Source organism: Pseudorca crassidens, chromosome 10, assembly GCF_039906515.1.
Source record: "Pseudorca crassidens isolate mPseCra1 chromosome 10, mPseCra1.hap1, whole genome shotgun sequence".
In the NCBI taxonomy this organism is placed as follows: domain Eukaryota; kingdom Metazoa; phylum Chordata; class Mammalia; order Artiodactyla; family Delphinidae; genus Pseudorca; species Pseudorca crassidens.
The window spans coordinates 101,737,048-101,763,095 of NC_090305.1; the positions used below are offsets into that span (position 1 = coordinate 101,737,048).

Consider the following 26,048-nt stretch of genomic DNA (forward strand, 5'->3'; position numbering starts at 1 on the left):
TATAGCAGGGCCCTGAGCCCCGTTTTCCAGACTAATCACAGGGGGAGGTGATGGGCAGCCTGCACTGTGGGCTGGGAATTCCGGCTGGGGTCTTCCACTTAAATCTCACTGGGGGCCCACGGTTAAATGGCAGCATTCCCCCCACCCCACCCCACCCCACCCTTAGCGGGAGGTTTCTTATTCTGCTTCTCAGCACTTCCTGGGAGGGAAAAACACAAGAAACCAACAGGCACTGAGTCCCTGTGCACAGAGCCACACCCTCACCTCCACACTCCCTGGGGAGCGTCAGGATTTCCCCCCTGCCCTTACACAACCTTTTTTTCTGATCATGGAAGTCATAATTAAGCATTATAAAAAAATTCTAAAATAAGGAGCAATACTCACACCCATGATTCCACCACTCAGAGGCTATTGTTCTGATTTGCTTTTTACTCCTAGCCCTTTTTTTCACCAAGCATGTATGTCAGTGGGGTCAGACTGAGCACAGAGTTTTCTCTTTTCAGAGATTTCTGATCATTTTCTCACATCATTAAAACTTGCTTGAAAACATGTTTAACGCCTGCCTAAGTACTCCCTCCGGTGCATGGCCACGTTCTCTCGCCCAGTCCCCTCCATGGTGTGGGGAGGCCACCTGTTTCTCTTTTCTGGCCCAGGGGGCAACTTGAGCCCCCTGCCCGCCATGGGCTATACCTTCTCCCCCTGCCGCCCATGTCCCTCTGCCCTAGCTTTGAGGCCCAAGGAGCCCCAGAAGGTGGAAAGAAGCCTGGGTGGACAGTCACCGGGTGGTGTCACCTGAGGTCTGCGTCTCCAGTCTGGTCGCTGCTCGCAGCAGCCTCTTTTCCTCTGCTTCCCTCCTGTGCCTCCTTTAAGATGCCAGGTGGCCCCCTGGAACCCCCTCCAGGGCATCCTATCCCTGTATCCCATGTCAGCTGAGTTCTTGGTGCCTGGAGCAGTGAAGTGAGGACCAGCTAGGCGCCACCCAGCATTCCTGAGCGCCGGCCTGGCGTGTTGGCCTTTTTCTCTGGATCTAGGTTCTGAGGCATGAGGCTGTCTTCTTCAGATCATCTCCTCTTGTCACTCGGAGCCCAGAGCATCTCTGTGGGTGGGAGGAGCAGGGAGGATGGGGGCAGAGGCCCTGAAGGTGGCGTGCAGGCCGCCTGTGTGCACGGGGGCTGCAGCCACACGGGGTGGGGGGGGGGGGACACACCCCACTCCTGCCACTGCTGCAGCCACCAGAAAGCATTGCCTTTCGCCTTTCCTCCCTCCCCATCGGCTGCCCAGGGTACTTGCTGTAAATCATCATTTGCATCCTATCAGCTCCCTTGGCCACCACAGTTTCTTTCTAGTGAAACCTTAACCTTGTTCCTGGAACCGTGAGGCAGTGCACGCAGGGCCCCTGATTTAGCGCCAGTGGGGGGCCGCCGGGGGGAATGGGAAAGACTGGTGAGAAGTTCTCCACCAGAAGCCTCTAGAGCTCCATGCTGCCACACAAGTTCTAGCTATGTCTCCATCCCCCTGCCCTCCACTAGCCTTCCACTGCCTGGTCTCTGGAAGGCTGAGTTTGGGGCTGGGGTTCCCCAAGAAGAGGGGTTGGGCCTTAATTCCTCTCCCAGATCTGGCGTCCAGCAGAGGCCAGGCTAGAGGAGGTCGAGAGTGTTTGGGACACAAGGATGGAGTGGCAGGTGAGGGTCTTTCAGAAGGGAGGCACCAAAGTGGTGGTGCATCAGAGGGGCCTGCAGACCCCTGAGGATGGTACACGGGGGGATTGCTTCATCTCCACTGAAGGAGGGTGAAAGGCAGGTGGATGGAGTGTGAGCAAGGGCCCCTGGAAGTCCCCTGGGAGCCCTGATCATCTGCCCCGGCTTCCTCGCACAGATGCTGTACCCTCTCTTCCCTCTTGTCTGTCCCTGACAGCTGTCATCTGCTCACACCAGGCAGCCTAGGCAGTTCCCTTCAGTCACCCTTGTCTGAGGGGCAGAAGGATCTTGAAGCTTTCAGATCACATGGTGCCTCCAGGGACGCTGGGGCATGTGCTCTGTGCTCTTAGATTCTGGACTTATGGTGAAAGGGCAGGGTTATTCCCGTGGTGTGACCGGAGCTCCAGGTGGAAATCTGGGAGTGGGCTCAGAACCTGGGCCCTCACCCAGGGGCCCCTCCTGCTACCCTCCCCAGATGTGACACGAACAGCCCCGGGGCAGACAGGTTAGCCCGAGAGGCGCCATTGGACAGCCCCACGGCTGCTGCACACACAGCACAGTCACCAGCGAGCACCAATCCCGCCCCTAGGCCTCTGGGAGTCCAGAAGCAAGAACTGCCCACCACTCTGCACTCCCGGAGCCTGGTGTGTGGCTCGATGCGGGGCGGGGCCCAGGGAGGAGAACAGGGCGTCAGTGGTCTGGAGTCAAGGCCTCCCTGGAAAGTTGGCCCTACCGCCCGCCTACCCGGCAGGAGATGCCCACAGCCCTGCCCCATCGTCCTGTGGGCGTGGAGGCCAAAGGCTTGACCTGCCAGGATCCCCAGCCAGCAGGTGGACTGAGGGACCCCTTCTTTACTGCTTGATTCTTGGGTATCATGTTCACACCCAGAATTCCCCTTTCTTTTTTCCACTGTGGAATCGCACCCAGGGCAGATGGTTCTGAATCGCTGTTCATTCAAAAGCCACGTACCGGGCCAGGCTCTGCACCAGGGCTGGGGGCCCACCCTCGGGCAGCTCGCTGTCCTCTGGGGAGTCAGGCAGATGCACAAACTAAAACACGGTGACGAATGACGGGCGGGGAGGAGTCGGCAGGAACCAAACGGGCTGTTCGTCTGAGGCGCCCGGAGCAGGAGCCAGCCCTGCAGCGCAGAATCGAGGGGAGGGGTCTCCCTTGCCCAGAGCAAGGGAAGAGCTCGAGAGCCGGGGCAGCTAGAATCTGGTGAGCTGGAGGGAGGGTCGTGGGAGGTGAGCTCGCAGAGGTGTGGAGCCCAGGGGCCCGGAAACGAGCACGGGTTGCACTCTTCCTGTGTAGACAGCACCAGAGAGTCTGTGGAGACCCGAAAGAGCCCCCAGGAGCCAATGATGCCTGTGGACAGGAGGCCCTGTTCTCCAGTGGGCACCTAGGGTGGAAGAGTGACCCTGGAAGCAGCCCTGCCTTCCTCCTTGGGATCCCAGCCCTGTGTCTCCACCCAGGGGGACAAAGTGGACGCTGTGGGGATGCCCGGGGTCAGGGCGGGGTATTGCCTGGAGGCTGGCCTGCAGCCTGCGCTCTGCTCCTCCTGCCAGGCCACCTCCTCCCCCCCTTCCTTGTCCATGACTCTGACCTAGAATGTTGGGGACCAAGCACAGGCCCACAGTCCACTGGCCGGGGGAGCCCGGCAAGCCCTGCTGTCTCCCTGGGCCCCGGCCATGATTGGGTCCTCTGTCCCAAGCAACCCTGCCTGGCCCGGCCCTCCTGTGGGCATGTGTCTCTCTGGCCGAACCTGTTTGGAGCCTTTTTCTCAGTGCCTCCTGTCCCCTTCCTCCTCTGGTCCCAGTGGTCCCCTGGAAGTGCTCAGTCAGGGCTCACTGACCACCAGACCCCGGCCCGCCATTGTTTCCCATAGTTTTAAGGAAAGTACTGACCACCTGGACAGGCAGGAAATGAAGGAACCCCCTCCCCTCCTCTCACCTAATGCCGCACTACCCAGTAAGTGTTTCTGAATGAGTGAACATATGAGTGAATGAATGAATGGCTATAGTGTTACCCACTTGGAAACATGATGGGACCTTCATTCTTCCCCCCAAGTGGACGGAGCCCTGGCTGGGAAGTCTGCTGGGGAAGCCCAATTCAGTGTCCTCACCTGGTCCCCAGCATATGCCACCCCCAGACCCCTCTGTTCTCGGTCCTTCCCAGTAGAACGAATCGTACCTGTGAGGATCCCACTGAGGAGGTATGGGGAGCAGGGCTGCTCAGAGGCCCAAGAGAGATCGGGATATTTTAATTTTTATCTTAAAAATAAAGAAATGCTAAAACTAGGTTTCAAAAATGGTGGTAATTTTAAATGTTTACGTTTAACAAATGAACACTTAACACACACACACAAATATAACCATGCCATTTACGGGATAATTACAGTGTTTATAAAAGAAAAACCTTAGTTCATGGCAGGCTCCAGGCACAGTGTGGTCCAGAAATGGGACACAGGTTCGAAATTGAAAGACAAATGGCTCCTCTGAGATGCGTCCGTCTCGTTGGGAGAGTGGAAGGTGAAACCTTGAGGCCCTCTGGGGGTGTGTGGTCCAGCGCTCGTGCTCCCTGACCCCGTATGACGGGCCCCAGCGGTTGGAAGGCTCCCCTTCCCCACATGCACAGTGGTGGCCCCAGCCCCGCCAACTACACACCTACACTGGCCTGAGGGCTGCAGGGTGGGGGCTGGGGGAGAGCATGAGGGGCCCGGGTCAGAGACTGCCCAGGCCCCCCAGCCAGCACAGGCTACCGCCAGTCCTCTCCTCGGGGGGCCCAAAGGCCGAGCCAAGAGGCAGGAGCTTAGGTTCCGCTTTCTGAACAGTGTTGGAGGACAGAGGTTAGGGACCCTGGGAGCCAGCTGCCCTGGCCTTTACTGCCCTGGGTTAGCTGTGTGTTGGCCGTGGGGCCACTCACTGGGTGCCAGGCTAACAGAATGTCAGCTTCTGCCCTTTACTGTTTTTTGGAAGGAATTATGCTCAACAGTAAGGAAATGGTGAGATAAAGTGGAAGGAACCTCTGCTCTACCCCTTACTAGCTTGGCCTCCTTGACAGGTTACATAACTTCCTCTGCACTTGAGTTGCCTACTTGGCAAAAGGGGACAGTCACCCCAGCGTCCCCAGGCTCTTGAGAAGACGGAGTGTAGGCAGGTGTTTGGCCAAGTAATATTCCACTGTAAGGAGAGACCACATTTTCCATTCATTGCTTGGTGGGCAATTGGGTTGTTTCCACTTTTTCACTGTTATGAATAGTGCTATGAACATTCGTGTACAAGTTTTTATGTGGACATGGGTTTTCATTTCTCTTGGGTATACACCCAGGAGTGGAATTTCTCTGTTTAACTGTTTGATGAACTGCCAGACTGCTTTCCAGAGTGGCTGCACCACTTTACACTTCCAGTAGCAACGTGTGAGGGTTCCAGTTTCTCCAGATCTTCACCAACACTTGTTACTGACTTTCTGATTAAAGCCATCCTAATGGGTGCAGAGTGTTATCTCCTTGTGGTTTTGATTTGCATTCTCCTGATGCCTAATGATGATCAAGTGTCTTTTATGTGCTTCTCAACCAGTTATCTGTCTTTTTTGAGAAATGTCTATTCAGCTTCTTTGCCCATTGTAAAAAACTGGGTTGTCTTTTTATTATTGAGTTGTCAATGGTCTAGATACAGGTTCCTTATCAGATATGTTTCTCTCACTCTGCGTTGTCTTTCCCTTTTCTTTATAGTGTCCTTTGATGCACAAAAGATTTTTATTTTGATTAAGCCCAATTTATCTATTTTGGTTTTGTTGCTGTGCTTTTGGTTTTTTTAGTTTTTCAAATACACAAAACAGTCTCTTGATTCTAAAGTGAAAAGGTACGCTCAGAGTAGCCTCACGCCCATTCCACCCACCCCGTAGGTGGCCATTTACTTTAATTTCTGGCTTATCATTCCTGTTTATTTTTGCAAATTTTATGAAGAGTGAGCTTGTTGGGTCAGGAGTTGACACCTCAACAGTTCTGCTGGATATTGCCACATTTTCATCTGTGGGTCATACCATTTCTGTCCTAGCAGTGTTACAGGAGAGTGCTGTTTCCCAAGCACTTGTATTCTATTTCCCACAGCACTTGTATTGGGGTTTTGCCAATCTGAGAGGTGAAAAATGTTCTGTGTAGCTTTTTAAAAAATGTCAACTTTATTAAAGTACAATTTACATATAATAAAACACACGCATGTAAAGTGTATAGTTTGGTGAGTGTGGCAAGTGATCTACTTTCTGTCACCATAGGTTAGTCTTGCCCTTTCCAGAATTTCATATAAATGGATTTATGTAGACTTGTGTCAGACTCCCGTGACTCAGCATAGAGATTCTGAGATGTATACACATTGCTGTGTGCCTTGGTGGCTGGTTCCTTTGATGGGGAGCAGTGTCCGCTGGATGGATGTCACTGTTTGCCTGTTGATGGACATTCGGATTGAGCCTAGTCCGTGCCTATTAGGACTAAAGCTGCCATGAGCATTCTTGCACAGTCTTTTTGCAGACCCGTGTTTGCATTCCTTGGGGTAAATGGGAGTGGAGTCGCTGGGGCGCATGTGATGTGTATGTGGACTCTTCTCCTCACGGACTGTGCCGTTTCCATTCCGACGAGAAGCAGCTGGTGAGTCCCTGCTGCTCTACATTCTCGCAGACCTTTGGTGTTGCCAGCCACTATTTTTCATTTTGGCCATTCTAGAAGGTAAGGTATGCTCTTTGTGGTTTTTTTTTTAATTTAAAATTTTTATTGCAGTATAGTTGATTTACAATGTTGTGTTAGTTTCAGGTATACAGCAAAGTGAATCAGCTATACATATATCCAATCTTTTTTAGATTCTTTTCCCATATAGGTCATTACAGGGTATTGAGTAGAGTTCCCTGTGTTATACAGTAGGTCCTTATTAGTTATCTGTTTTATATGTAGTAGTGTGTATATGTCAATCCCAGTCTCCCAATTTATCCCTCCCCCCATCCTCTGGTAACCGTAAGTTTGTTTTCTACATCCGTGACTCTACATCTGTTTTGTACATAAGTTTATTTGTACCCTTTTTTTTAGATTCCACATATAAGTGATGTATTTATTTTTCTCTGTCTGACGGATTTCACTCAGTATGACAATCTCTAGGTCCATCCATGTTGCTGCAGATGGCATTATTTTGTTCTTTTTTATGGCTGAGTAATATTCCATTGTATATATGTACCACATCTTTATCCACTCCTCTGCTGATGGACATGTAGGTTGCTTCCATGTCTTGGCTCCTGTAAACAGTGCTGCAATGAACATTGGGGTGCATGTATCTTTTCGAATTATGCTTTTCTACAGATATATGCCCAGGAGTGAGATTGCTGGATCATATGGTACTTCTGTATTTAGTTTTTTAAGGAATCTCTGTACTCTTCTCCATAGTGGCGCTACCAATTTACATTCCTACCAACAGTGTAGGAGGGTTCCCTTTTCTCCATGCCCTCTCCAGCATTTACTGTTTGTAGATTTTTTTAAACTTATTTATTTTATTTATTTATTGCTGAGTTGGGTCTTCGTTGCTGTGTGTGGGCTTTCTCTAGTTGTGACAAGTGAGGGCTACTCTTTGTTGCGGTGCGTGGGCTTCTCATTGCGGTGGCTTCTCTTGTTGCGGAGCACGGGCTCTAAGCTTGTGGGCTTCAGTAGTTGTGGCTCGCAGGCTCTAGAGTGCAGGCTCTAGAGCGCAGGCTAAGTAGTTGTGGCGCATGGGCTTAGTTGCTCCGTGGCATGTGTGATCTTCCCGGGGAGGGCTTGAACCCGTGTTCCCCTGCATTGGCAGGCAGATTCTTAACCACCGTGCCACCAGGGAAGCCCTGCTTGTAGATTTTTTGATGATGGCCATTCTGACCAGTGTGAGGTGGTATGTCATTGTAGTTCTGACTTGCATTTCTATATAGTGCTATTGAGCATCTTCTCATGTGCTCTTTGGCCATCTCTCTGTGGTTTGGGTTTGCATTTCCCTAATAGTGATATTGAGCATCTTTCATGCGCTCTTTGGCCATCTCTTTGTGGTTTGGATTTGCATTTCTATATAGTGATATTGAGCATCTTCTCGTGTGCTCTTTGGCCATCTCCTCTCTCTGTGGTTTGGGTTTGCATTTCCCTAAAGGCTAAGGATGCCGAGCACCTTTTCAGGTTCTTATTAGCATTGTATTTCCTCTTCTGTGAAGTAAGTGTTCAAACCTTTTGCTCACTTTTAAAAACTCAGGTTATTTGTCTCTTTATCATCGAGCCGGAAGAGTTCTTTGTATATTCTGGATCTGAGTCCTCTTTATGTACAGTGTGGCTCTGTCGTTTGCCTTTTCATTTTCATAGTGGTGTCTTTCAGAGACCAGAAATTTTGAATTTTGTGTCCTAAGAAATTTTAGCATTTCTTTTCTTTCAAGTAAGGTTGAACACCTTTTCTTACGTATAAAAGCTATTTGCTTATCTTTTTCTGTAAACTGCCCATGTCTTTGGCCTGTTTGGGTTTTTTTTTAATCATTTATTGGCCTTTTTCTTCTTGATTTTAAGAGCTATTTATATGTTAGGGGGATGAGCCCTTCATGGTGTGTGGTGATATTTTCACCCAGTGTGTCATTTGTCTTTTCAACGTTGCTTACAGTGTTTTTTCCATGCAAAATTCCTCACGTGTGTCTTTACATCATCCACTGTATCTGTTTTTATTGTTTATAGATTTTGGATCATCGGCTCCCCACTCCCAAGTTATAAAGAAATTCACCCACGTTTGCGTCCAGTATTTGAATGGTTTCATTTTTTTACACTTACATCTCTGCTCCATTTGGCCTTGATTCTGATATACAGTGAGGCATGGAATCAATTTTATCTTTTTGCAAATGACTCTCCAGTTGTCCCTATGTCGTTTATTTAAAAGCTCATATTTTTCTAATGATTTGAGATCACATTCCTCAGACCTTTATTATTAAGATACTAAATTTCCATGTGTATTTGGACATTCTGTTCTGTTCTGTTTCTCGACTCATTTGGTTCCACTGGCCCATTTGTCTGTGCTCCTGCTGACACAACCCTGTAAATTACAGGCTTTATGACTTGTTTAAACACAGAGTAGGGGAACTGCCTCACTGCTCTTTTCATACTCAAAGGTTTTCTTAGATAGTCTTGCTTATTTCCTTTTCCACATAAACTTTAAAACCAGCTTGTCTAGCTCCAGGAAAGATACTTGATTTTTTAAAAACTGAGATTGTGTTAAATTTATGTGTTTACTTGGGAAAGTTGCCATCTTTATTGATGTTGAATTGTCCCGTGCAAAAAACATAGGGTGTATCCCCATTTATCCCACTTTGCTTTTCATACAGTGTCTGTGAGGACTGTTACAGGACTGTTCTGGAGGATCTTCTCCCTAAAGATGTTGTGCATTTCATGTTAGGTTTACTCCCTAGTAATTTATCTTTTTCATTGCTCTTACAATGGGTTCTTCTCTTTCATTATGTTTTCTAACTGGATGTTGTTTGTATACAGGAAGGCTATAATTTTGTGTCATTAATTTCATATCTTGCTATCTTACTGAATACTCGTTATTATCTGTATTCATCTTAGCATTTATTTTCTTGGGTTTTCTAGGTATACTTGCATATCATCTGCAAAAAAGATCATTTATCTCTTCCTTAGGGTACGGACATTTTTAAAGCTTTGCGTTACATATTGCCAAATCTCTTCTTTTAAAAAAACACAGTACCAATTTATACTCCTCCTGGAAGTGTTTCACCATACCCTTGCCAGCACTGAGTGTTAACATTTTTAAAATCTTTGCCAGTTTATTACAACCTTTATTCATTAAGAGGACATGGCCCCGTCTTCCCCAGGTGGTGGGCAGAAGGCTGAGGACCTAGCAGGGAACAGACTAACCTGGGAGTCCACGGTCTACCAGGAGCTGAGGCTTAACTTTCTCCCCTGCCCCCAACTTTATTGAGGAATGGCTAACAAATTAAAACTATATATTTAGGTTGTACATGTGATTTTTTAAAGGTATACAATGTGATCATCTAATATGTGTATACTTTTGAAATGATGTCCACAGTCAAGTTAATTAACACATCCTTCAGCTCACAGCCCTTTTTTTATTTGTGGTAAGAACACTTAAGATCTACCCTCTTAGCAAATTTAAAAAGTATACAGTACTATAAACTACAGTCAGTAGGCTATACACTAGATCCTCAGGATTTATGCTGCTTATAACTGAAAGCTTGTACCCTGTGACCATCTCCCCATCCCCTCCAGGGCCTGGCAACCATCCATCTACTCTCTGGTTCTATGAGTTTGGCTTTTTTAGATTCTACACGTTAAGTGATATCATACAGTATTTGTCGAGGCTGAAGTTTCTGGAGGTTTACACTTAAGACTGCTGCTGCCCTCCTGAGCCCAGCCAACGGCAAAAGGACTGGCTGCCCTAGCAGAGAAACCCCATCTCCGGCCCAGAGAACACATTCTGGAAAATCCCTGAGCAGTTCTGTAAAATCCATTGCCTCCCCCCAACCCCCCTTTTGCTGAGTCCCATCATAATCAGCCCTTTGGGTGCCTTACTTGATCCCCTACGCAGCCTGGGCAGTGCCAGGAACAAGGGGAAGAGCCAGGATCCCTCCCCGCTGCCCACGCTCAAGCCAGCTCTCTCCCCGCCCCGCCGTGTGCAGAGGTAGGGCCGGGTGCTGAGGAGTCCTCCCCAGAGCTGAGAGCCAATAAGATGGATGACAGAACGGATTAAGGCTCCTGCTTTCCCATTAAAGCCCTTCCCAGAGCCTGGCCCCCCAGGGTCCTGTGAAGAGCCCTGGCTACCCACTTGCAGGAGGGCATTGCTCACTGACACGGACTCTGCCCGGCCCTGGCTGGCGGCCCCCCTCCCCGGAGGCTGGGCGGGAGGACAGAGGGGGCCGTGGCCCGCCGGGCTCACCCGCCTCGTCTTGGCCTGGCCCCCTCCTCCAAGCAGCCTGCCCCAGCCCTGAAGCCCAGGCAGCCTTTTTACTCACATAACCCTTTCCCTCTCACCTGTGTTCCCAGCTCTGTACCTTACTTGCCGTGTGATCCTGGGCTAGTTGACTCCCCTTCTCTGAGCCTGTTTGCATCTACACCTCCTCACAGGCTGTTGTGAGAAGTGGAGGAGGGAGCATCTGCGCCAGGTCGGCAGAGCCCACGTGTGTTTACTGAATGAGAGAGTGAAAGAATAAATGAATTGTGTCAGAGAGCCCTCTGGTGCCCCTTCCCCCACTCAGATGGTTAGAACTGGAGGTGCGTCCGATGCAGCCTTAGTCGGAAAGGCAGCAGCTCCTCCACCACCAGCCCCCATCCCACCCGAGGGGGCAGGCCCAGGGGTCTGTTTCAAGCCTTGCTGAGGAGGATCTGGGCGGGGAGCCTGGCCCAGAAAAGGGCAGGGCCACCAGGCCACCCTCAGGCTGCTGGGCCCCAGCCCCAGTCCCTCCGCACCATCCCCGCTGCTTCGGCGTCTGGACCTTGGTGGTCTCGTCCCAGTGTCCTTGGACAGCAGGGTGCATGTAAAAGTGAGGGTGTGTGTGGGAGGCACACCCACCACCAGCCCTCGGCCCCAGGCAGTCGGTCCTCAGGAGAGAGGAAATTTCCTTCTCTGTATTTATTTTCCACATCCCCGACACTGAAAGCCAAGCTGGTGTTGATATTTACCTTGGCTGGGACTCCCCATCTCTCCGGGCCAGCCTCGCGTAAACACGATGTTCCTTTCCTCCGCTCTGCCAGCATTGAGGTGGCCTTTTGCAACCAATTCTAGGAATTTTGAAAGTCTGTAGGCGTAAGTTCAGGGCCCAGGCGCACAGGGTGCGAGGAGCGCCTGGGGGCTCCATGCTGGCCTTGGGCCTTCTCCCGGGGGTTCACGCTGGGGGTGCAGAGACAAAGCTGGGCCTGTGGGGGCCAGCGGGCAGGGCCCCCCTCATTCCTCTCGTTCCTCGGGGCCCGTGGTGGCCAGAGGGCTTACTCTGGAGGGCAGCAGTGGTCAGCGCCACAGAAATGGGAGTGAGTGGGGGGCTGGGCGGGGCAGGGACGCTGCGGCAGTGGGAGGGTCCGCACGGCCCGGTCCAAATCCCAGCTCCCCCAGCTCGGCCACCGGGGGCTCATTCACCAGGGAGGCCTTGGGCAAGCGACCACAGGGCTCCGAGACGTGGTTTCGTTATACAGGAAACGGGGTGTCAGTCCCTTGGTAACAAGGGGGCTGAGGCACTGCAGGTGGCAGCCGTGTTCCTTTTGCTGTCGCCACAGCTGCACGGCTTTGAGGCAGCATCACAGGTGGTGCCGGGTGAACGAACGCTCTCAACATCTCCCGTTCTCCACGCAGATCTGGGACATGAGCGACGACGAGACCGTCTGACACTCCCCCACCCTGGCTGCCGGCCCGCTGAGGGGCTCTCAGTCTCCGGAGCAGGACGCTGCCCCCAGGACCGGTGATTGTGGTGATTCTCCAACCTTTGTGGTCCCCTCATCTCCATACCTTAAGGACTGGGGCCCTCCCTCTGCTGCCCGGGAGCTTCTCCGTTTCTTATGATTCATGGTCCCACCAGTTCTCAGCTAAATAATAACCTTGGCTTCGGCCTTGCCAGTGATCTGGGACTTGGTTCCCTCCACGAGCAGTTCTTTCTTCTTGTTGTCACACGTGTTTGGTAGTCAGGCTCCCGGGATTCTCCTGGCCGTGACCCCCACGGGGTGGAATGAGGAGAGGGAGGAGTTGGCCCAATGCAGAGCAGGCAGGGAAGTGAGAAGTCAGCTCCTTGCCGCAGCCATCGCGGGGGCAGTGCCACAAAGCCCGCAGAGGGGCCCCGGGCACGTGTGAGCGCTGGGGTTCTCGTCAGCTTGGCCTGCAGGCGGGGGAGGCAGGAGAGCTGAGGCACGTGTGGGACAGAAGGGACCGCACTTGTCCCTGTGAACCCAGAGCCCCGCTGAGGACGGAGTCTGCTGCCCAGACAGCTCCCCCCGCCTGCGGGCCTGTCCTCAGCTGCGGGCTCTGGAGGACGCAAGTGTCTGCTGCTTTGTGCTGGTGGCAGGGCCCAGGGACAGCTCCTCGAAGCTGCCTGCGTGGGGCCCCTCCTGCCTCTGTACAGGCCACCCGAGGCCCAGAGAAGGCTTCAGACCCCACGTGAGAGCCTGCTCTCCTGCCACAAGCAGGGGCGGCTGCGCCTTCCGTCCCAGGCTCCTCCCTGGTGGTGGCCTGGAAGGCCCGACTCTGTGTGGGCTGGAGTCCGTGGTGTGTCTGCCTCAGCCTGTGGCCAGGTGTCCATCAGGGGTGGCGGGAGGGCTCTGCCGTGGGCCCCTTGGGCTGATTTTCCTCCTCCTCCTGGGTGAGCACGTCCGTGCCAGCCTCAGAGCTGGGCATGGAACCCAGGAGAGGGGCCATTTCCACTTTATTTCTGTGGTGTCATCTTTTTTTGTCTTGGGCCTGGAACCAAAGTCAGAATTGAGTCTGAGTCGTACAAGAGTTGGATTTCTGTAAGTAGGTTAGGTAAATGACGTTACTCCTAGAGAGTTAAAATTACAGCTTTCCAGCCTGTGCGGGGCTTAAATCGGAGGCCACTGTACAGCAGGGCAGGGCTGCTGAGCCTTGCCCCAGCCTCTCTGGGGCTTCAAGCAAAGGTCCCGCCCAGCCTGGCTCTGTCACTGCAGGACCCAAGGATCACACATACAGTCTGTGGTTTAAGAGCACTTTATTATTGTTCTTAAGGCTACTTTTAAGTACAAAAAAAAGATGGCCTGCCAAACCTTTTTTTTTCTTCTTCTTCCAGGAAAAACAGGCCACACAGAGAATGGTATATTACAGATTTACAGACATGGAGAGAATGGTCAGAACACACTGCAGATGGCGTGGCTCTGTGAAGAACCTCTCTGTGCCCCCCGAGGCCTGGGAGTGTCCCTTCCTGGTGACCGTTTGGTTTCCTGCCCGAGGCCCCTCCCAGGCGCTGCCTATCCCAGATAGGTCAGCGCACCAGGGACCCGGCCCTCAGTGCCACCGTCCCTCGCAAAGCGATGGCCTCGCTGGTGGACGCGGGCGTGCGAGGAGCCCGTTCTGCACAGAGCCGCCGGCAGTGGGGTTGTTTTCCTGGGGCGACGCTCAGTAGCCTGTAGCAATAACAAACTAGTGGCTATTAAGGCAGATGCAGTGTTCTCATAGAATAACTGTGTTCCTGCACTTTTACAGACAAATCTACGACAAAAAAAAGATCAACTTTTTTTTCCAAACAACAAAAAAATATGAATGATTACAATAGGAAAGGGAAAAATTAAATAGCTACATATCATTAACAAATTAATTGTTCTTCAAAAAATACCTACAAATTTCTCTGTACATTCTTTACGCACAGCGTAATGATGGTCTTAAAGTTACCTATATAAAAAAAGTGTTCTCAACGATTTTTCCTACAGAAAATATAGGGGCCTGAATGCAGAAGCCTGGAAGCCCAGTTAAGTGGGAGGGAAACATGTGCGGGGGCCAAAAGGGGAGGCTTTCCTCCACCTTTTCAAATACCTACAGCCACCCTGTGGCCACAAGAGCCCATCCTCCTGCCTGTTCACCAATGCCAACCAGCGAACCTGTACTTTTCTCATACTGACAACCAGCCTCGAGAGCTCCGGTGAGTCCACGGTGCCTCGCGGGTGAGGTGGTCATGCCCGAGTCACCTGGCCAGGTGACTGCTCAGGCCCTGTGGTGGGCAAGGCTGGAGGGTAGTAGCACAGGGGAGGGGCAGGGGCATGGAAACGTTCACCAGAAAGAAGAGCAGCTGTCGAACATCCACAGCTGGGTCTGTCATGCTTTCTTCTTCACTAAGTTCTAGTTAGTAGCTATTACTATAGCAAACGATAATAAATGCAGTAATAACTGTATAAAGTCAGAGGAATGTATACTGCCTTGGCCCCAGCGTACGAGGAAGCATACAAAACACCATCTCACAGATTGTCAGGAATCTGCTGTTCAGCCACGAGTTCAAAGGGAGCAGTTTCTGCATCGAGGGAAGTTGGAAGACAAGTCCCAACTGCCCTGGGAGCGCGTTAAGAAGCAGACAGGGATGCAAAAAGTAACTGATGCTGTCAGCCTGCAGCCACAACTCGAGCATCCTGCTCTGCAGCTGACCAGCCACTCGCCCGCCTGTGTCCAGGGCCTGCCAGGGACCGACTGGCCCCACGCTACTTGGGAGTAACGTGAATATCAAACACAAATCTTAGAGTACAACTGTACCAGCAGTAAGTATATCTAGGACTGTAACTGACAAAAATAAACGAATTCTGAAAAGAAGCTAGTAAGTATGAAGCTTTCTGTTTACTGTCTATACAGTTAATAGAAACCAGCTATTTTTATCCATTAAAACATGCATCACGTTTAAAGCCCTACAGAATCCTCCAGCTTCAGCTCTAGTCTAACAAACTGCAGTGTTTAGCAAAGGTAAAATGCCCGTGATCGGTAGAGTCTGCAGTCCAGTTGCAAAGCACCTGAAAATCTAGACAGAGAAAGGCCTATAAACCTGCACGAGGCCTCCCCTTCCAAAGCTAAATTAATACAACAACAGAAACACACACCCACGGTCAGAAAGGTCATCCTTAAACCCTCCGTTTTTCAGCAGTTTGCCCTCAGAGTACTATCATCTCGCACAAAGTTGTCAGGCAGGCAACTTGAGTCCTCCTCCCATAGTGCAAATCAGACACGACAGTTCTGTTCTCTTCAAGTAGACGCACACACACAAGCGCGCACACACACACGTGGGCTGGAAGCTGAGCCGCACACGCCCCGGTCTCGAGAAGCAAATGAAAAAGCACAAAGCGTCTGGGTCACCAGTGGCCTGGCCCGTGACTAAGAAAGCACAAGCCGTGGAGTCCAGGCCCTGTCGGGCAGCTGACCTGCATTGAGGCTTCTTTGGTAACCAAGGCAGGGACTGGGGAGCGACAGCGGACAGAGGTTCCACGCGCAGGTGCTGCTATCACGTCTGAGGGCCCCGGGTACGGATACCAAACAAGTACAAAACAAAACAAAAATCCCGACGACGTGGTTTTTGCGAATAAACCATCCCTCCCTCCCCCCCACCCCCACGATTTTTTTTTTTTCATTTTTCCATTTTTTAAGCACTGACTGTTCGAAGCTCAGGCAAACCATGCAGATGGACGTGGCATTGGAGGGCGGTGCTCCCTTCAGGAGGCCACAGACGGGGAGTGGCTGTGGCTGACCATGTGGGCAGAGGGGCTGGTGGGCTGGCCCCTGCGAGAGGCCGACTCGGGGCTGCTCGACGCGCCGTCCTTGGCCGCCTTGATCTGGAGCCATGTGTCGCCCAGGGCTTTGGCGAAGTGGTCGTCCACAGAGCCCGTGATGGACACGGAGTTGGGCGCCGGCTCGGGCTCCTTGTAGTTCTTGCCCAGGCTCCTGCGGAAATGCTCCTCCACCACGGGGTCGCAGGTGGTGGCGGCTGCGGGGGGGAGGACAGCGGTCAGGGCTGGAACCCGGGGACACCAGGGGGGCCCCCGCACAGGTCACCTCTCTGAGCCTGCCACGGGGCGGCGCGCCTGCTGCGCCGGGCCGTGAACGCCTTCAGACCCCCCGTGCTGCAGCCGGCGGACCCCGCTAGAGGTGGGGCCTGGAGGGCGGGGCCGACGTGCTGCTCCCCCGGCCCCCCCGACCCCCCTGCCAAGCACAAGGCCACTGCACCGGGGCTCAAAGAACAGGGTGTCGACCTCCCTCAGAAAGGGGCCCAGAGGCCAGCCGCTCCTGGGACCAAGAGGACACGGAAGGAGCCCTCAGTCCCCTGCAGTGGTCTGAGCGGGGCACTTACAGCTCGGGGCCCTCCGGTAGCTGGCCGGGCCGGCCGCGCAGCCGCTGTGCGCGATGGGGCAGTGGGAGAGGTTGCAGTTCCGGGCGCTGGCGGAGGCGCACGTGATCACCGAGGGCCGGTTCTGCGGAAGGAGGGAGCTGGCGTCAGTGCGGGCGTGGGCACACAGGCGGCAGCAGCGGTTCTGCTCCCCCGCCCCAAGTGGCGACCCCATCCTCATATCCCCGCCCAGCTCCAAGGCCGGGCGGCCACCCCGGCGCCCCTCAGTACCCCCGCCGGGCACCCGTCCCGCCTCGAGAACCAAGTGCCGGCGGCCTCGGTGTTGGAGTGGTGCCTCGGCGCGGGGCCTCACCAGTACCCACGCTCTGCGGGAGCCCCTCCTGGAGCCCTGCCGGCCCAACAGCAGATCCAGTCAAGCCCAGGTGCCGCCTCCTGCTTCACGTCGGGGGCCACACCGCTCAACGACCCGAACCCACCGTGAACGAGAGTCTTGGGGGGGGGTGCGCTCGGCCCCCTCCCAAGCTCTCCCTTGTCTGAGCAGTGACCCTCAGTGTGAGGCAGTGGCAGTGTGGATCGGTGAGGGACGTGGGACAGAGTCTTGGCTGTTGGGAGCTGGCCTGTCCCAACTCTCGGATCTGAAATGAGACCATCGCCGAGTCGGGAGACCAGCGTGTAGATGGCAGAGGGCCGTAAAGGGACCACGGCTCCTACCGTCACGGTCCTGAGAGCGCCTGGCCCTGCCCTTCTCAGAGTGTATCCTCGGAACCCTCCCCCCCAACCCCCCGCTTCTCTGGGCCATCCCAGGACCCTTCTAATATACTCCTGGTTTTTCCCAAGCCAAGCCAGCTCAAGTCGGTTTCTGTTACGACCATGCAAGTCACGATGGAGACAGAAACGCAGGAATCTATCCAAGTGCCTGAGTTACACACAAAGCACCCTCACCCCATGCGCCTGCCCACGCTCGCCCTCCTTCCCCGAAACCACCGCAGAGTCTGCCTGGCAAACTCCGCTCGTCCTTTAAAACCCTGTTCAAATATCATCTCTGTGAAGCATGACCCTCCCCCTGCCCGCCCCACATTCAGCCAGTATACCAGCCCTTCCAGAGGCACCTGCCTCCCCGACCACACACACTTCAGAGCAGGGACCAGCGAGTGTCTGCATCCCCAGACCCAGACAGAAAACATCTGTGAACCAACTGAGCGCCCTTAGGTTCCAGCCAGGAAACTTAACTCCTGAAAACCCGGACGACAAGACAGCTAGCAGGACCTAGCTGAAGGGTCACCCCAAAGGCAGTGTCAACAAGGGAATCGGGCCTTGTCCACCCCCGGCCTTTCCCGTAAAGAGGTGGATCAGTAGCCACCGTGAAGTCTGCACATCAAACCTTCCTGCGATGGGAAGTGAACACGAATGATAAGAACACGTCTGTGATGAAGATCTGTACCCACACCGGTGAGCGGGGATGTGCTTGGGTCTAACAAGAAATTCCACACATCCAGGATGGGAGAAGATGCAGCTTAGCGGCAGCACGTGAACCAAGAATCTGGGGCTTTATTAATTCCACGTGTGAGCAATGGGATGGAGCCACCAGGAGAGTTGGTGTGACACCGCCCCGTGTGGACGACAATGGCAGACAGGAGAGAACATGGCTTTGAGGCCGGGTGGACCTGGGTGAACCAGCTCTAGTCAGTAGGCAGGACCTTCAGCCCTCTAAGCTTCCATTTCTTTGAGTATGAAACGGGAAGACTCGTACCTGAGGGGCGTGGAGCATCGCCTGAGATGGATGTGAGGGCCTGGCCCGTGGTCACGTCCAGGAGTCCTGCCCTGCAGGTGCTGGTCATGCCGCACCTGAAGGACAGCCTGCAGTGTGCAGCCCACCTTCTGAAGGGCCTATTTAACCCCCCGAGCCCGTGATCTCCCCGCCAGCCCTCTCGTAGTGAAGTGCTCTCCATCCTCGAGATGGGGCTGTGCAGCCATGTTCATAAGTGACCTCGCCCCGTGGTCAGGCTGGAGATCTGCCTCAGCTGCGGCTCAACCACTGAGGCCGACTCAGGAGAAGATTCAAGTTGAGCTCAGGAGCTGGGGGACGGCCACGCCGAGCTGGCCATGTGATCCAGAAGCAGAGAGAGAAAAGGATGCAGAGACAGGCACGGGGCCAGGGGAGGAAGGAGGGTCCTGCCTCCTATCTGCTCGCCCAGGCAAGAGCCGGCCCTTGCTTCCTGAGCCTGGCTGTACCCGCGACCCTGGGTCTGGGAGACGCCCCGGGCCCTCCCAGTATAACTCCCTTCCTTCCTGTAGCTCCAGGGCCTCCCAGCGCCGGGGCGCAGCAGCACTGGTGAGCGTTCACTACGTGCTAACTCAGCCTGGTTCTCACCAATTCATACATTAAGACTTGAGCTATTTGACTCCCTGTCTCCTCCAGACTCAAAACTGTGAGCGCCCGCATCCAGCTTGACCAGTTTCTAACACACTCCCTACACAAAGCAAGTGTCCACGCAGTTTTGTTAAAAGAACAAAGGAAACAAACAGGGTTGTGATTTTGGGCTCCATCAGCCTCACTGGGAACCACAGGCACCAGCGCAACCTCGCCCAACGCCCGGGGCCCCTCACAAGCAGGTGTCACAGACTGGGTCAGAACCAGGCGCGGGCCAGGGACACAGCGGCGGCCTGGAGGCTGAGCCCGGCTCCGGCGGCCCCACCACCTCCTCTGCTCGCTGTCCACGTCCAAGAGTCTTAAGCAAACACTGAGTGAGGACCTATTAGGTCACAGGCCCCAAAGGTTCAGAGAGAAAAGCCATGGGTTCGTGCAGTGTTTCTGAACCTCAAGGCTAATGCCTCCTTTTATTAGTTCTTCCCTTAGGAACCCCACTTTTTTTTTTTTTTTTTTTTTTTGGCGGTACACGGGCCTCTCACTGTTGTGGCCTCTCCCGTTGCGGAGCACAGGCTCCGGACGCGCAGGCTCAGCGGCCATGGCTCACGGGCCCAGCTGCTCCGCAGCATGTGGGATCCTCCCGGACTGGGGCACGAACCCGTGTCCCCTGCATCGGCAGGCGGACTCTCGACCACTGCGCCACCAGGGAAGCCCCCAGGAACCCCATTTTTTAAAGCCTTTTTTCCTACCAAGCAATCTGTGTTTATTAAGTAACAACTTAATTTCCTAAAAAAAAAAAAAAATCTTTGTCTGCCAATCACAGGTTTCTGACCAGCAGGAGCTACTAGCCACTGTGACCACTGACTTCATAGGATTCCAGCCCAAAGCAAAGCGACCTGGCATTTAACTCCATCCGTGTGGCCCTGTAACGGGCTGACGTAGGATTCCTATTAGGATTATTACATTGATCCCTAAACACGGCTGCCAAGGAAGACCGCTAGAAACACAGCTAGTCTAGACCAACCCCGTCTCGTGCAAAGAAACTAAGCCCCAAAGACATTGTCTTGTCTGAAGCCATTAGTCCCAAGGGGCGAGGCCTAGGCAGGCCCAGGTCAGAATTAAAACCACCCTCAGTACAGAACCGAGGGTGGGGTTACTCCCCACATCTGTCACCACCTTCCTTGCACCCCACCCTCCATCCCCCAAGCCCCCGGACCCACTACTGGCCACCGGCCGAGCCGCGCTGGACAAGGGCGTACCTGCTGCCGCTCCACTGGGGTCATGGTGGGCGAGAGGCCGGCCGGCCTGCCAGCGTCCAGGCTGTTCTTGGTCAGTGCAAGGGGCTGCTCCATGCTGAGGCTGGGGAGGGACGTGTACAGGTGGCTGCCGTGCAGGCTCATAGTGGGGGCCACGGCTCGCTCAATGGGGCTGCGGCTCCGTTCCCGGGGGTCTTTCCGGCAGTCCCCGTTGGCCGTCTTGTTCCTGAAAAAGAGGAGTGAACGCTCAGACAGGAAAACCTGGCAGCTTCTGGGAGGCAAGGGGGCTGGCGACTGTGGTGAGACACTCACACTGATCATTTCATCCCTCACTTTGGTGTGGGTAAATATTACACAATCATCACCCCACCGTCTGAGGCTCTGATCGAATAGCCTACCGGTAACTGAGGGGCCAGGATGCTAACCCAGGTGGGTGCTGGGGAGAAGCACCTTCCCAGGGTCCAGAGTCAGCTCCATAGCTCCATCCAGACGAGACGGCAGCCCCCTGCTCGGCAGTCTGGCTGAGCGCTCCTTCAACAAACTCCACTCGCTCGGAGCCCAGAGATCTCACCTGTGTGCTCCAGGCTGACTTGGTTGGACCAGGATCTGCCTTCAGAAGGATGAAGGTGGTGATGATGCCAAAGGAACCCCATGCCTCCTACCTGCCGGGTCCTGTTCTAAGGCTCCACTGGCCTCAGCTCATTCAGTCTTCCCAACAGCACTGAGAAGGGGAGGCTGTAACCACCCCCGCCCCAGACGAGGGGACCGAGACCCAGTGCAGTCTCCTCACTGGCCGAGGCTACTGGCCCACGAGCCGTGGTGTTTGGCTCACAGTGTGGCGATCAGGCTGGTGAGCGTGGAGAGCCTGGCGCGCCAGCGGGAGGGCCCTGCCGTAGGAAAGTCCAACCACAGGCAGGTGCGGGCCGAGTGGGACCCGGATGAGGCGGTAGCACGGGCCCTGCCTGCAACCTGATGGATCTCGTCTAGGGGCAAGGTCACACGCTGCGTCTCTTTGAGAACGGGGAGAATGACTCCGCACAGTAGCGGTGGGCCTCACGGTAGAAGCCCAGGAACTCGCGGCCCAGGTTTCACCCCCGCCCAGGGGTTCTTTGTGCCTCAGGTCTCAGCCCTTAAATCCGCTGTGTTCTCTGCTGCCAAAGCAGTCTTTTTTTCATAACAAAGGAGCAACTATTCTAACTAAAAATGTGGTAATGACTTCTGTGACGGTGGAGAGATCAATGGACATTAGTGGAACCAAATCAGCTATAAGCTCAGTTCGTCAACTACAGGGCAACGAACCGCGTAAGGCACAGCATGTAATTTATGGGTGTGTCCCCCCAGCCTCGCACTATTCGCTGGTCGACTATACAAGCTGACTTAGAAGCAATTAGACAATAAACCTGCAGCCCATGAAAACAATCACGGAAGAGTATGTTCTGGTCACAGTGTAGATGAGATGTTCCATACACACCACATGGATCCTGACAAGTTTCAAAGAATTACAATACCAAAAATAGAAAAGAAAAAAAGTAATTCTGAAACCAGCCTGTCCATGATTTCATCTTCCTGTGATGATTCAGATGACATTACAGGCCTTTACAGTGAAGGGCTGCGCGGTCGTGACCGCAAACGCCGAACGTTCCTGCAGAACGGCACAGAACTGGGACGTCTGGCTCGATGGGCTTCAGGCCCCTCAAACCCAAGATAACCTGAAGGTGGTGATGATGCCAAAGTAACCCCAGGCTTTTCCCTGAACGGGTACTTATTACTGAGTATACAGGTGACCAGTGTCTGAAAAGACTACGTTGTCACACAGAGTCATCTCCAGCATCAGGTTTCCATCTAAATTTGACTAAAATTCAGTGTTTGATGAGCTATGTGAATTGCTTCCCTGACACAGTGAGGTTTGTCCATTGTGTCAGGGAACCTACCCCCCAAAATGAGGTTTCTAGAGGTCACTTCATGAACTCTGCAAACTCAGGGACCGGACACGTCACTTGGAACGCGCCTCCGTCCAGTTCAGGCCCCATGATATTCAACCAATGTTAACTGAGCCCCTATTTTCTGACGGTTACAGAGAGGAAGACACAGCCCTTCTCATGGGCTCACGACCACGGGCAGGGGCGACAAGCTCCCCCGTGACCACCACAGCACCAGGAGGGGCGCAGGGCCAGAGGAGCGGGCAGAAGGCTGGAGAGTCGCCCGGGGGCGCCGGTGCTCACACCCCGCACCACGCAGCACCGCGACGCTGCACAGCGCAGCAGGGGCCCGAGGAGCGATGGGGACTGTCCCAAGTCAACCCGCGGGGAGCGAACGGGAGAATGGGCCCCCGCAGGCAGGACGCGGCAGGCATCAAGGACCGGAAAAGACACTGAAACACCCAGAAACCATCTGAAGACCTCGCTGGTTAATTTTAGTAAAATTATACATTACTCAGATTTCCAGCTCGTTTTCCCAGTTCCCGGAGCTTGAAGACAGACGTTGTTTTCCTTCCCCCAGTGACTCATACCCCGGGCTCCACTGCTTCCCGGGGCGTCATGTGCTCCCGGACCCAAACCACACGCTTCCTGCCTGCGAGCCCCGCGGCGCCTCCGTTCTCATTAAAGACGACGTTTGCTTGGGAAAGAGTCCAGAGGGCTCGTGCGGGGGGCTGGACGCAGAGGGGCAGCCGATGACAGGAGGCTTGGGGTGCACGGCTCCTCCCGGGACCCATCCTCACCCTGGAGAGGGCGTTTCCACAGAGAAATGGGTGCCACGTGCTGCCGCTCTGCCCTGAGGCGAGAAGCCAGCAATGTCCCCAGTGTCTGGGGAAAAGTAGACTCAACTCCAGGCAGTGAAACTGAGGAAAGTGCATCCACTCGCACAGTCGTCAACGTGAGGTTTTCCCACCCTTCAGCCGGCCGGGGCTCAGAGCTGAAGGAAACCCTCAGGAAGGTCTTACTTGACAATCTCGGGCCTCAACTAAATTCCTTACCTCCTGACACCAATTCACTAAACCAAAGGGAGTCTGAATTCTTAGCACAGGGGTGGGATGTGGGGATGAAGCTATTTACTTAGTGCTTTGGAGGAAATGTTCTGGGGCCCCGGGGGTCCCCATGCTGTAGGCCCCTCGGCCCAACCCGGCCCCCGTGTCCCCCGCGCGGGCCCAGGCTCCCGTAATACAGGAACATCCCTGAGGTGACAGGGTGTCCCGGCCAATGGGATGCAGAACACCCACAGCAGGAGGGGACTGAAGGTCTGTGGCAACACCCACTGTGCACGAGGGTGAGGTGTATATGGAGGTTCAAGGAAGGAGGGAGCAGGGCCCACGAGGGTCCCGGCAAAGACCGAGCCCGGCCTCCGACTCACCCATCTTGCCTGTCCTCTGCATCCCTCACACAAGCGTCCGCCCTCTGGGAACCTACAGGATGGGTAACAAACCTTCACCTTCACGGCCCAACACAAATCACAATAAAGTTGTTAAAGCATCGTTAATTTTAGACAGCTTCCTCAGAGAAGATACTTAATGCCGTTGAACTGTACACTTAAAAATGGCTACAATGGTACACTGTATGCACTACAATTAAAAATAATTAAAAAAAATTAAAACCAGAAAATGTCTCTCCCCTGCCATTACTTGCTGAGTTGCTGGGTCTGTGACGTGGATCAAGTAGATGGCCCCGTCCCTGTCTCACAGAAAAGAGGCCGGAGATGAGGACGATAAACGCTTAGCCTGAGCGGTGGAGGCGGGACGGCAACCAGACACCCAGCCGCTCAGCCATCCTCACTGCAGGCCCCCGCATCACCCACCTCTCCATCCCCAGCTTCCAGGAGGCCCTCCCTGACCCCCCAAACTGGAGCACCAGAGGGCACGGTGGGGACCTGCATGTGCGTGAGGGGACGACCCTGCAAGGCACGGGGCTGAGCACAGAGCAGGTGTTTTAACCACCATTCACTAAGTGAACTATCTTTTTTAAAAATTTATTTTATTTTTGGCTGCATTGGGTCTTCCGTCGCCGCGCGCAGGCTTTCTCTAGCTGCGGCGAGCGGGGGCTACTCTTCGTTGCGGTGCGCAGGCTCTAGGTGCGCACAGGCTTCAGAAGTTGTGGCGCACGGGCTCAGTAGTTGTGGCGCACAGGCTTAATTGCTCCGTGGCATGTGGGATCTTCGCAGACCAGGGGTCGAACCCATGTCCCCTGCACTGGCAGGTGGATTCTTAACCACTGCGCCACCAGGGAAGCCCCTAACTGAACTATTAAAGTACACACATCATGTGTGAGTCCAGTTAGGCTCTGTGGTGAACGAAAGGGAATTAAGGCAATTTCAGAGGAAATTCCCAACAGGAAAGACTTTTTTTTCTGAAAAATGCAGAATTTAGGGAGCATTTAAACAGCCATAAACAGCTGTGAAATAGTTTCTCCCTTTCACTACCTTCCTCATCTTCTGTTTCCCCTTCCCCCGCTTCTAAGTGTCCCCCAGGTCATCCAAACCTCACGCATCACCCCCTCTTCCTCCTTGTGAGCAGGAGAATTCACTGCCTTCCAACCAGGCGGGAGGGCGCGTGGGTGTGTCCAGGACATCCTGGGTCAGTCTCGTCACTCCAAGGTACCAATTTCAGACGGGAAGCGGCGGGGCAAGACAGCGCCGCCAGGGTGTGTGGTGTGGAGGGAAGGCGTTGGCATGGGGAAGGGGTGGGAGGCGAGGCAGAGGTGCCCTCCTGGTACAAAATGGTGAGCTGTGTGTCATGGGCCGGAAAAAGCTGAGAAATACTGGCATTCAGGGCATCCCAAAGGCACAGAGGGACCGCGGTCTGTCTGCTGCGGTGCCCAGCACGTCCTGCTCGGCAGTGACTCGGGGGCAGCTGTCTCTGCCTTTGACTGGGGGGAAGACTGTGTCGTATAGGACACCTGCCACCGCTTAACATAACTTAGTAATCAAGAAAAAAGCCACAGCCCTACCGCATCCAAGGTTCAAGGGAACCCGACCTGAGCTTGGAGGACCGTGCAGTTGGCTGATGACATCCCCGCCCCATCTTTCCAAGCGAGTAACATGCCTCCCACCCCCCCGTTTCTGCTAGTTCACATTTCAAAAACCCACTACCTGGAACTAAGCGACACACTCCTCACTGGCTCTGTCCCATGACAGGTGTGACCTACAGTGCCAGGGAGAAGCACCTCCATTGCAATGGCTGCCCTCAGAAAGACCTGCCCAGAGAGAGAGAGCATTACGGGCTGGGGATCCCTCCGAGTAAACTGCTTACGTGGGTTACCTTTATTACCATCAACTACCATCTACTGAAGGTAGTTATCATTCTCACCTTATTAAATCCACCACAATGCTGCAACGTAAGCGTCAGCATCTCCACCGCACAGGTGTGCACGCTGAGATGCAGGGAGATAAGTAACCTGCCTAAGGCTGCAACACTAACACAGTACCAGGGTTCTGTTTATATCTGACTGGCTCCTTTCTGTCTCAAGAGAGGGATGCAGAGAAAACTACAAAGACCCACGTACCCACCACCCAGAACTGACAGATGAAACCTCACCATCCTATTTGCTTCAGATCTTTCCTTCCCTCCTAAGGATTAAAGCTGCAGAGCGTGGTCCTCCTTCACGCCCCCCAGGCCCCTGCCCCTTCTTCATCCCTAGATGCACCCGCTGGCCCATATTGGGAGATGCTTCCCCCCTGAGCCTTTGTCCTCTGACCACCTGTGAACGCATCTGGAAAGCAGAGCAGCACATTGTCCATTCCCATCACTGTATGTACTTAACAGCCGGGCTTTTTCCCCTCACGTGTTTCTGGCCTAGAGATCCGGTTCATTCATGCTCGTCACCTGCCATACAGGACTCCTTCACAGGAATCCACCAGCTTGTTGATCCACTGCCGTCCCGACAGGCATTTGGCCATGTCGGGTTTTCCTAGTTATCAACAGTC

The 26,048-nt window shown here is 53.9% G+C and overlaps 2 protein-coding genes across 21 annotated transcripts in view; one reads left to right on the plus strand and one right to left on the minus strand.

The window, feature by feature from the left end:
* The window catches only part of ATG7 (autophagy related 7), a 237,188-nt gene extending 224,867 nt beyond the window's left edge, over window positions 1-12,321 (plus strand). For all 12 annotated transcript variants that reach the window (XM_067755465.1, XM_067755472.1, XM_067755470.1 and 9 more), the window contains one exon: window positions 12,050-12,321. In XM_067755465.1, the coding sequence (XP_067611566.1) occupies window positions 12,050-12,082 (33 nt within the window). In that variant the 3' untranslated portion in view covers window positions 12,083-12,321. The remainder of the gene's footprint in view (window positions 1-12,049) is intronic.
* A 1,073-nt stretch (window positions 12,322-13,394) lies between these two features.
* The window catches only part of VGLL4 (vestigial like family member 4), a 153,909-nt gene continuing 141,255 nt past the window's right edge, over window positions 13,395-26,048 (minus strand). For all 9 annotated transcript variants that reach the window (XM_067755484.1, XM_067755488.1, XM_067755486.1 and 6 more), the window contains 3 exons: window positions 20,139-20,361; window positions 16,515-16,635; window positions 13,395-16,151 (listed from right to left, as the gene is read on the minus strand). In XM_067755484.1, coding sequence (XP_067611585.1) covers window positions 15,880-16,151; window positions 16,515-16,635; window positions 20,139-20,361 — 616 coding nt within the window. In that variant the 3' untranslated portion in view covers window positions 13,395-15,879. The remainder of the gene's footprint in view (window positions 16,152-16,514; window positions 16,636-20,138; window positions 20,362-26,048) is intronic.